General features: G+C 42.5%; 1 protein-coding gene across 1 annotated transcript in view; it reads right to left on the bottom strand.

The window, feature by feature from the left end:
• Positions 1–7,888: 7,888 nt before the first annotated feature.
• Positions 7,889–12,010, bottom strand: part of ABCB7 (ATP binding cassette subfamily B member 7) — a 139,432-nt gene continuing 135,310 nt past the window's right edge. Inside the window, exon 16 of the mRNA XM_007505622.2 lies at positions 7,889–11,761. Coding sequence (XP_007505684.1) covers positions 11,549–11,761 — 213 coding nt within the window. The 3' untranslated portion in view covers positions 7,889–11,548. The remainder of the gene's footprint in view (positions 11,762–12,010) is intronic.

The following is a 12,010-nucleotide window of genomic DNA, read 5'->3' as shown; positions in this document are numbered from 1 at the left end:
AGAAACCAAAGCTATATGTAAGTTGTGTGAAAAATGCTCTAAATATTAGAGAAATGTAAATTAAAACAACTTTGCAATATCATCTCACACCCATCAGATTGGCTAAAATGATAGAGGGGAAAAAAGGGGATGTGGAAAAATTGGGACACTAGTACACTGTTGGTGAAACTGAACTGAACAAACCATTTAAAAAGAACTCTTATATTCTCTCTTAGAATTGATAGTAAGGGGGGCAGCTGGTGAACTCAGTGGATTGAGAGTCAGGCCTAGAGATGGGAGGTCCTAGGTTCAAATCTGACCTCAGACACTTCCCAGTTGTGTGACCCTGGGCAAGTCACTTGATCCCCATTGCCTAGCCCTTACCACTCTTCTGCCTTGGAGCCAATATACAGCATTGATTCCAAGACGGAAGGTAAGGGTTTAAAAAAAAGAATTGATACTAAGTATTGGTTTCAAGGCGGAAGGGTGGAAAAGGGCTAGGCAACTGGGGTTAAGTGACTTATCTAGGGTCACACAGCTAGGAAGTATCCGAGGTCAAATTTGAACCCATCTCCAGGGTTGGCCTGAATGTACTGAATTACTTAGCTGTCCTAATCCAACCATTTTGTAGAGCAATCTGGAATTATGCCCAAAGAGTTACAAAAGTGTGTATACACTATTAGGTCTGTTTCCCAAGGTGATTAGAGAAAAATGAAAAGAACGCATATATTTTAAAGTATTTCTAGCAGCTCTCTTTGTGGTAGCAAAGAACTGGAAATTGAGGGGATGCCCATAAATTGGGGAATGGCTGAACAAGTTATGGCAAGACTGTGATGGGATACTATTAGGCTAATGATAAGCAGGTAGATTTTAGAAAAACATGGAAAGATTTGCATGAAATAACGAAGAGTGAAATCAGCAGAACCAAGAAAACACTGTCAACAGTAACTGTAGTGCTGTATGAAGAATAACTGAATGTTCACCTCCAAAGAACAGATAAATAGAAGTATATGCATGGTATGGTTTTACTTGCACATACACACACATTTATTTTTTATCGACTGATAGTCTTCTCTTGTTCGTGGTAGTGAGGGAGTGAAGGAGAAATCTTGGAACTAAAAATATAACAAAAAATAAGTTAAAAGATTTTTTTAAAGAGGGCATTCCAGACATAGGAGACAGCCAGTGCAAAGGCACAGAGATGAGAGGGAGTGTTAGGAGTGGGGAACAGAGAGAAGGCCAATTTGGCTTCTATCTGAGTGTAGGAGGAAAGACTGATGTACGACAGGGCCAGAAAAGTAAGTTGAGGCCAGGTTCTGCAGGGATATGAAAACTAAGCAGAGGGGTTTTAATTTTATTTTAGAGGCACTCGGAAGCCTCTGGAGTTTGTTGAGTAATCAGAGCACATGGCTTAATCTGCATAAAAAGAAAATTATGTTGGCAGCAGTGTGTAGGATGACCTGGAGTAGAGAGAGACTTGGCGCAAGACAAACCAGGAAGTTGTTGCAAAAATCTAGGTAAGGGGAGATGAAGGTTTGAACCATAGTGGTGAGCAGTGTGAGGAGAAAGAAGGGGTCAGATGCAAGAGATGTCCTGAAAGGAGAAATTGCCAGATTTGTCACCTGACTGGGCATGCGGGCTGAAGACTTGAGGATAAATTGAGATTATAAACTTGAGACGTTGGCAGCATGGTGGTGACTTCAACATATATAGCCAAGTGTGGAAAAGGAGAGGGGTTAGGAGGAAATATCATGAGGTCAGTCTCAGATACGTTGACTGAAACTGTGGGAGGAGGGAAGGGAAAGGGAGGACTAGCCAGGGCCAGACATGGAAGGAGGGAAATATTGATTAATCTCCTACTATGTGCCAGGAACTGTGCTGACTGCTTTAAAATACTATGTCTTCGGATCCTTGAAACAACCCTGTAAGGCAAGTGCTACTATCATTTCTATTTTAGTTAAGGAAACTGAGGCAAACAGAGATTTAAGTAACTTGCCCAGGGTCACACAGCTAGTACGTGTTGAAGTCTTCTTGAGTCTAGGCCCTCTCTATCACAACCACCTTAGCTGCCTCGAGGCTCACCTGGATCTGGGAGTCATCTGCAGAGAAAATAGTTAAATCCATGGGAGCTGCTAAGGTTACCCAAACTGAGGACAGAGGAAAAAGAGAAAAGGGTCCCCAATAGAACACTGGGAAATACAAGTTGATTATTATCCCGCACGTAATTCTATATGTGCTTATCTTCCTCTTTAAGATCCTAGAAGGCAGAAATTGCTCCATTTGTATCGCCAGGGCCTAGCTCAGTGCTTGGCACACTGCAGTGGAAACAGCAATCCAAGCTGGCATCGATCCATTAATGGCTGCTCTTTGGGTCTGGTAACTCATTATGTTCCTGAATCCAACTAAAGGCCTCATGTTATCCATAAGGATAACCCTTGATCAAATACTTTGTTAATGTTGAGGCCTAGCAGTAACCCTGGCTAATTGAAAGCTCCGACAGTAGGACACCAGTACTGTAGAGGCTTCATGTATGGGTCTAGCAATGGATGGGCACCTCAGGAGTAATTTGGGTGTAGAGAGAGGGTTGGTGGTCAAGTCATGCTTAGTTTGAGCCACAGCAATTCAGACTAAGTTGTTCCATGAGCTGTAATCAGACCACCATTTTAGGGATACATTCAGAGTTTAATGTTTCTCTCATCTCATTCCTTTGAGTGCTCACTCAGAGAAGTTGGAAAGCACCTGAGAGTTTGAATTCAATTTCTTTTTCTGACAGATTAGGAAACTGAGGCCTAGAGAATGTAAGTGTCTTGCCCAAAGTCACATGTGTTTTTCCTGATGTCATTTATTTGACTTCTGGGCTAGAAATGGGGTGCCCACATCAGCACCCGTCCCTGAATTCTCATCCTGTGTGATTCCTACCCATATCTTGCTTTAAGAAAAATAGGAAAAGATGTTGTAAAGAGGCAGGTTGAAATCAGCGTAAGGCAAGGTTATCAACAATGAAGAGGTATGCCAACGTGGAATGGGCTGTCTTGAGAGGTAGTTTGGCATCAGAGAAGTCCTGCAGCAAAGGCTAATCAGTCATCAGGGATATTGTAAAGAGGATTCCTTGGAGAACATGGTGTGGACTAGAATGTTCCTGAGGTCCCTTGTAACACCAAGATTCTGTTTAATCTGCCAAGACAATCCAACCAAAATGCTGGAATCCCTCCTCTGGTTATCTGAACATTTCATGGGTGCCACTCATGCAACAGGCATACACGTTCTAGAGATCTTGGGCCTAAGTCACTGGAGGGCCTTTCCATTGTCATTGGCTGCAATCATGATCATTAGCATCATGTCACGAGTATTCATAAGCTTGTATACTGAACTTGGCAGGAAAGGAAGACTCTAACTTAGGCCAATAGGTCCATTCCACCCTTTTCCCAAGCCCCCCATCCTAGGAATTCTCTCCAAACTGCAGCAAAATGGCTACAGGTGCTGGAGGAAGATGAAGGAAAGAAGTTCTGTTGGATGGGTGCATCAGCTCTCCTCTCATGGCTTTTATGTCATTCCCTTTTTGAACTCCCCTATAGGCCCAAATGTTCCATACCATGTAGTAGGCACTAAAAGCTGTTAAATGCAGTGATTGACAAACACGGGGAAAAGGGAGGGCATGAGGAAAGTTGGTACGGGGCTCTGGTATGTTCACAAGTGCTATCCTGCTGGAGTCCCTACAGGAAGAAGTGGGAGGATACCCCAAGATGTTCTAAGAATGACGCGTGGGTGGAAGCCAGCAGGAGTTCCACCTTCGGAGACCAAATTCAATCTGAAACTTGAGGTGGAAAGAAGAATCAAGACAATGTTACAGATCCTGGGCTTTGCCAGAATGATATTCATGTATGGCATGCTAAAGGGAATCAACTAGATCAATGAAGCTGCTAAGGAGGGCAGGGGATGGCCCCATGACATGGTGGAAACCACATGATTACAGTCCTCTAGATTAGAGCCTCCATCTCATCCCAGTACGGTGAGTCATTTGATGACAAGTATCAGGAATGTAACCAAGTAATGGCAAATACGGGCTGAAGCTTCTCTGGTTAGAATTCAGTCAAATGGAACACAAGTCAATCACCAACATCCTTAGTTCAGAGAGCACAGTGCCCAGCACATAGTAGGGGCTTAAAGTTTCCTTCTTTTCTAGGGGGAGCGAAAAGTTGAGGTTGCCTTTAATTAACTTATTAGCCTGGTTTCAAACAAAAGGGTTCATAACTTTGTTGAACTAACTTCTGTTCTCAGCTTGTAAAATGGCAACTGACTATAGACTAAGAATGAACTCAATATTTATTGAGCACCTACTGTGTGTGTTAGGCTTCGATCTCTAGAAGCTCCTACTGTAATTGCATGAGCACATATACAGACAAGGTAATTTAAGGGAGCCCACATCCATGCCTGGGGAGAGCTTTATTTATGAGGTGTCACCTAACCTGAGCCTTTAAGTAAGCTAGGGATAATTGGGGGAGAAGGGGTGGTGAAGAGGGAGTACATTCTTGAAATGGGGAATAAAAGCTGAGGCAGGAGATGGAATGTTAGGTCTGGGAAATCGCTAATAGGTCAGTTTGGCTGGAATGTGGAGTATGGGAAGGGAGTAACATTTGAAAAAGGCTACAAAGGTAAGATGTAGCCAGATGGAGAGCCTGAAATGATGGGCCAAGTTTGGATTCTATCCTAGAAGTAATGGGAGCCACTGAAGAGGTCAGATCTGGGCTTCAGAAATATTTGGCAGTTGTTGGGAGGATGCATTGAAGAAGGGATCCTAAGGAGCCAACTGAAGCAGTTTAGGTAAGAAACAGTGATGAACAGTGTGAGGGAAGAAGAGATGCAAGATATGAAGAAATAGGATTAGCAACTCAATGATGGACAGGGAAGTCAAACCTGGGTGACTAGGATGGTGATACCCTCAGAAAAAGGGGGGGAAGGTCATGAGTTCCACTGTGGACAGGTTGGATATGAGATGTTTCTAGGTCATCTGGGTGATGTGTGGCAGGTAGCTGACAGCACAAGACTGGCAGGAATTCTTTAGGTTGGCCATATTTCCTTGAGAATGATCCACACCAAAGTGATCACTGAATCCATGAGAGTTGGTTTAATCAACAAGATAGGATTGAGGAGGGGCAGCTCAGTGGATTGAGAGCCAAGTCTAGAGATGGGAGGTCCTGGGTTCAGATCTGACCTCAGACACTTCCTAGCTGTGGGACCCTGGACAAGTCACTTAACCCTCATTTCCTAGCCCTTACTTGGAACCAACACTTAGTTGGAATTCCAAGATGGAAGGTAAGGATTTTTTTTCAAAAGACAGGATTGAGGAAGAAGATCAGGAACCAAGCTATTGAAAACACCCAAGTTTTGTGGATGGGACGTCGATGACAATCTAGCAAAGAAGCCAGAAGAATGGTTAGGCGGGGAGGAGAATGAGGAGAGAGCAAGCTCACAGAAGCTAAGGAGAATATCTAGAAGGGTCAATCTAGTGGGAGGGGGGCCTGGCAAAATTGCATAGCTCAGGTAGGATGAGAACTGAGAGAAAGTCAACATATTTATTATGCAGTTAAGAGATCACTGGCTCTCTTGGTATTTGGAAATGAAGGTGATGTGAAAACCCCAAATATCAGTGCAAAAGTTTTTTTAAAAGAGCTGCTTGGTGATCTCAGGGTGAGATCGGTTTCAGGACAGCAATGGGATGGCTAAGGGACTGGGCAATGAGAGGATGGGGGCATCATGTATGAAGATGAAAGAAAGAAGTTCAGAAAACAGATAAACTGGGATGTTAAAGTGAGGAGATGGCAACGTACATACAAAGTGGTGTGGTTAGGGCATTGGACTACTCCATTCCAAATCCTACCTTTGCATTGTGGACAATTCACAACCTGTGCCTTAGTTTCCTCATTCCCCGTTGCACCTACCTCACAGGGTACTTGTTTGGCTCAGAAATGATGAGGAAAAACAAAGACCAGGCCTACTGCCTCTTGTCAGGGAGAATGAGAAAAGCAAGGGCCATCCATAGTCTGTGAGCACAGTAAGATGGAAACATGGAAGGACCAGGTCTAGAAGGGAAGTGTGTTTATTAATGTAGGGACTCCTGGGGGGTACATTGGAAGAGAAAGGCACCATTGATTGGGAAATAGCTACTTACTACTTGGGCAAGGTTGGGTACTCTAGATATGGTCTATGATCCCCCAATGGCTTTTTCTGACCAGATGAGCTATTTTTTAATACAGACCCTAAAGGTCGATATGTTAAAGGTGATACTTGGTTTCCACTTGCTACCACCCTGGTAGCAGGTGGAAAGCATTACTAAAGCCTGCCAGAGCTGACCCCAAAGCAAAAAGCAAACGTTATTGGGTGATTCAGCTCCCTTAGTGGTCACAAATTGCTTCTACGTACGTATCTCACCGATCTGGCCAATCCTTCCTTACTCTGGCAAAGGTGGTGAGTCCATCATGCCTTCTTTTCTAATTGGGAGGTTCTTGTTCAGATCTTTCCATAACTCTTTCACATAAAATTTATCGGGTAGTATTGTGAGGTGGAAAGAGTGCTAACCCCAGGAGTCCCATGCCCAAAGTTCAAGTCCTGCCTCTAGAACTTAGTACAGCCTTGGGTGGGTGGCTTAACCTTTCTTGGACTCAGTAAAGCTCCTTCCAGGTCTAGCTCCAAGACCGTACCAATGCACTTAATATTCCAGGACCATCCATCTGTTACATCCCGCTCTCGCTACATGACCAGCCCAAGGATTTTTCCAGTCATACCTGGTTTTTACAACATTTCTCACATGCAAGTGGTCACTGGAAATACGCTACAATCCATTTAGACCCAGGGGGTCCAAATAATACCTGACATTTAATAGGAGAAATGCAAGCGGATTATTGGGGGTTAGGATGTAATCAGAAAAACAACCAAGTATCACCTTTAAACTGTTTAAACAAAACTGAATCGTGTGCCCCGTCTCGGGCCAATTCCCTGCCGAAAATAGTCCCTCATGTAAACTCCTCTCCGTCGCTTGCCATCTTCTGTTATGGGTCTGGTTTTGGAGATAAGGTAACCTCCAGTATCTGTTAACTCATTTTCTTTTATTTGCTACAGTTAAGGGTAGCATCTGTAGAGCTTCTTTGTATCATTATCATTAAAAAGATTTTAAACGTGGTAAATGAACCTTTAGAAATAACAGTTGGAGGCTCCTATAATCAGAGTCACAAGAGAAACTGCTCCAGGACATAATTCCCTCTTACTCCAAAGGCATGACTTTCTTTGGAAGACATTTCAGAACACAAGTGAAATACTGGTTACACGGCTCAAGTAGGGGTATACTGGGCTGCTAAGGTGACGATATGGGCCGTAGACAGTCCTTTCATTGAAAAGGCTATTAAGAACCATGAAGACATCAGGAAAAGACCCGAGACTGGTTATGTGTGAACCTGGAAAATAATCTACACTTTTTCCAACAGCCCCCAAAATTCTCCAACCTGTTTTTAATTAGAGTGTGCACGCCCTTCCAACTACCTAGCTAATCAAAATGCTGGTCTAATACTTGATTTGCAGCCAAGACATCACCCCCCCCCATCCCCCTTAATCATTAGGACTGAGAAACTGGGGGCAATCACAACTTACCTTCCACTGATTGGTCATCAAAAATGTGATTGCCTAATACTAACTGAAAGCACTATAATTTGCTATCACTTTACCCACATTACTGAGCACTGCAAACAATTACTTTCTCTCTGAAACAATTCCAAATTCTCTCCGTTTGCATGGAGCTGTAAGGCCATACTCCCAGAGTGTCTATTTCATTATCTGTATTCTTATTCTGAGTGTGTCACGGACAAAATATCAGCTTTCCCTGTGAAGCGCAGAAAGAGTTGTTTCAATAGGACACCCATTTCTATTCAGAAAGATATGTCATTTATTTAGTGATGATTATCTACACAGATTATCATAAACAATAAAACTGTAATAAAGGGTTTCCCTAGGTTTTTTTTAACCAACCAGTCTTAGCCAGCTTCTTTGGCTTAATACTGTTATTTACTGTACAGTTTACATTCACTTCTCCATACTGGAATTGGAAAGAGAAGGGAAGGGACCTTTTTTTGGGGGAAAAATTTCAGGAATTTTCAACACAGGTTAAAACCTTACAATTATGAATTCATAATAGATAATCCTGAGATAAAAGATGGAAAACAAATGGAATTAAACTGGTACTGCAAGAATCGCTGCTCAGTAAATGATATGTTGACAATTGGGAGAGCAGGAAGAAGAACATACGAAAAGCCGGCAAAGTTTGGGCAAGTTGTTCCCCAAACACAGCAACTGTCGAACCTATGGATGGATAATACACTCTTGCTTTTGAAAGCATGCTGTACTTTGAGGATGGCCATCCTTGAAAATTGGGTTCTGTCAACAGACAGACAGAAAGAAAGAAAATACAAAAGCTTTATCTGAAGGTATAGAAAAAAGTGTGAATCCCTCCACAGGAGAAGAGAAGACATTTTTTCCAATTCATATCCTTGAGGCACAAAGGCCAAGGCTTGCTTTTGCAATTCTAGCCCTCTGATCTGGTTTTCGCAGGTGACTCCTCTTACGTTTGAGCTGTTCAAGTTTTTCCAAATGAGCTCACTGACTCACCCATTATCAGGAAGGTGTGCAGACCATTCTTTACAATATAGAACTCTTGCAGAGTCAGTCCAGTCGGAAACTAGGACTCCCAGGGATGGAAGGGGATTGTCCTGGAGATATATTGGAGATGATCCCAAGTGAGCCTTCCTTTTCATTCAAATTCCAGTTTCCAAGGCTGCAGAATATTTAGAGCAATCGGCAAAAAGCATTTTCTTCTGTGGCCCTGACTTGGAGACAGCCCCCCCTCTACACAGTCCTTTTGCTTGCTTATATATTACAATGTAAACTGGCTTCTTTCTGGATCAAGTGCCCTTTCCTTTGGCCCTTTACTCTGATTGGATCGTCCAAAGAAGCTCTCTTTTCACGTTATCTTGGCCAGGGCTTTAATGCTATCACGCTGAACCCCCACAATTACCAACTGAGTTGAAGTGTGGCCTCTCTGTCACTGTCCTTGCCAATTCCCCAGAGGGACAATAAGGGAGGCAGAATGGAGACTGCACTAGGAACTGAGAACCCGGGAATCAGGTCCCCTGGAAGGCCAATTACAGACTGAATGAACTCTGAGGGACTGCAATGTTCTCATTGGGAAAACAATGAGGGGGTTGGATCTGGTAGATCTTTAAGGGCCCTCAGGCTTAGAACGTTCTAGAATCCAAAGTAGCCACTGTGATACGTCTGCAAAAAGAAGAGGTTTCTTCAGATTGTGCAGAAGGTCTCTTACAATTCTAACATCCTATGATTCTAAGAGAAAAGACATTTTCTTCCAAGTCATGGTTCTGACCCCGGGACAACCAGGTTTTTCAGACCATTGAAGTTTCTGCCTCACCTCTCAATGAAAAGGCCCAGCATTCTGACCAGAACAACTCAGGAACACTTGGAGCTGAGCCCTTCCTTAACCAGGTATCCTATTTGTATACTGAGAGCTCTTACTTGTAAAACATATGTGTGTGTGTGTTGTAGAAGGACTACTTTATTCCTACTTTCTTGATTATTCAACTAAAGTTTGATCTTTATAGGACCATCGACTTAGGGGAAGAAGGGATCTCAGAGCCCATCATGTAGTCCCCAACCCTCATTTTACAGAGGAGAAAACTGAGGCCCAGGGAGGTAGTCACTTGCCAAAGGTCTCCTAGGTAGTAGGATTCAGAAGAAAGATCTGAACCCAGGCCGCCTGACTTCTGAGCCAAGGGACAGTACATGCTACTTCCTTTTCATCTCTGATAAAGAAAATACCTGGAAAGGAGGGACAAGGGAAGAAAAGTAACATGGAACTCTTTACCCCATCTCCAATAATATGACTGATTTACTTAGAGAAAATCGTGATTTTGTTCCTTAACTTATCAATAATGCTGGAGGCTGCAATGTCTGAATAATATCTGGCAGCTGGTTCCTGCTTCATATATTCTGGGGTCAGAGACTACATCCCTTCAAGTACTGGCTTCAAGTTACTCACCTATCTAGACTTGCTTTTATGTAATAAAACTGGATACCTGAGTTAGGTAAGATCCAGGTACCTATCATCTGATTTGATACACATAAATAAACCCATATGCCCTCCCATATCTTCTGTTACCCAAAGCACATTAAACCTCAAAATAATCATTAAAATAGTCTCTTATTATAATCTAGCTCTACGTGAATTCTTCCACACTACCAGAGCTCAAAAAGTTGTTTAAAATGAAGACCAGCCATGACAAAAAAGAAGTGCACATTAGAAGGGAGAGGCCGGTCACCAGCTGACAGAAGTATCACAGTGCTCTGCTAACTGTTCCTGATTACTGTTTCGGGTCTCCTTCTTCCTATGAGGTAAAATGTGGCCATATCCTATTGCTGGGCCACCAGGGAAGCCCCTACCTAGAATCTCAAGTGTCATCTGAGATCAGTGATCTCTGCTCCTCACTTAATCCTCCTCGGGGTCCTAAGAGTCCTTTATGACTTTTAAATAGAAGTTGCTTTACTCAAAAACCTCATCTTCCCCTTGCATAATTTTAGATGGTAAAAGAAGAGAACATTAAGAGAAAGGACATTTGAGTTTCCTTATATCTGAAGGGTTACTTTCAAATTATGCTGAGAGCTCTAAGCATCACCTGTCCACCTGCCAAAATCATGCATTTCAGCCTAGGGCCTCGTTTCAGCCAGCAGAACATCTTCCTTGCCAACATGGGCTCAAGGGAGTTTCTCCGCCAAAATACTTGAAACAACATAAGGTAGGTAGGTGTTTATCGAATAGCACAGTTGACCTAGAAAGCAGGCCTGGAAATCTGTGGATCTGAATGTGCTTATTAATTAGTTTTCAGATCAATGCTATATTTCAAGAAGACAGGTGAGTATTAATCTTGCAACTATAAGACATTTTCTTTCCTTTTTTCTGTTTTTTTTTGTCTTTTCTTTAAGGATAGAAGCAGTTTTCCATTAACTTGTTAGTATAAAGGAATTTTACATATTCTCCCACATGCGTAAACCCACATGACTTAGTGGGGTGTGGAGATGAACACCTTAACAAATCAATCAGTGGGGGAAAGTTACACGAGTCAAGAAAATAAGAGAAAAGCAAATTCCACTTAGCCCAGTTCTGATGTGGCCATTCAAATGACTGAAAAATCCTGGGGGTGGTTGGGGGTGCTTTCTGTCCCAGATGTAAATGTTGGAATAAAAGGATACTAGAGAAGAAAGTGGGGTGTGGGAGGAGGGGAGAAGGGAAAGGAAAGTGCAGAGAGAGGAAGGAAGGAGAATCCAGAGATGGACTGAGAAAGAAACTCCTTTGGCCAAAGAATCAATACCTTAGAGAAGAATTTTATAGGAGGGGAATGTCAGATTTTCTGATTTTGTTTTTAAATAAATCAGGAATTCTGCTTCAGTGCAAATATGTCACTTGTAGTTTTTTTTGCTTGTTTTTAAAGGAAACAATTGAAATGCCTTGCAGAGTTTAACAGGAACAGTTTCCACAGCCTTTGACACTGTTGATAATTTCTTCTTGGAGCTTCTTCCTTTCTTCCTCTTTGGAGAGATGCTCTTTCTTCCCTTCCCAATTGGTATTATTATTGGACAGAGGGTTGCTCTGAGCATGCCACATTTCTGAATAGATGCTGCCAAGGTTAGAGAGGAGACTATTGTGGGTTCCCCGCTCAACAATTTTACCCTAAAAATACAAACAAAACAAATCAGGTCAGATAACTCTTTAAATTGAACTATTTGTATACTATTTATTATTTATATTATTTTTCCTGCTAAGACTTCTGGAAAATATCCCCTCTTTTATTTTTTAGGCAGAAAAATTGGGGGGGGGGTTATACCCCATGTCGGATCTCCTGGCTACTAGTCCAGTAGAAGGCCAAGCCCTGAGCTTGGGAGCTTCATTTGGGAAGAAGCATGTTAAAAATGTCGTATG

This window comes from Monodelphis domestica, chromosome X (genome assembly GCF_027887165.1).
Source record: "Monodelphis domestica isolate mMonDom1 chromosome X, mMonDom1.pri, whole genome shotgun sequence".
NCBI classification, from domain to species: Eukaryota; Metazoa; Chordata; class Mammalia; order Didelphimorphia; family Didelphidae; genus Monodelphis; species Monodelphis domestica.
The sequence above is the reverse complement of the archived record's forward strand: the minus strand, read 5'-3'. Positions and strand labels throughout refer to the sequence as shown.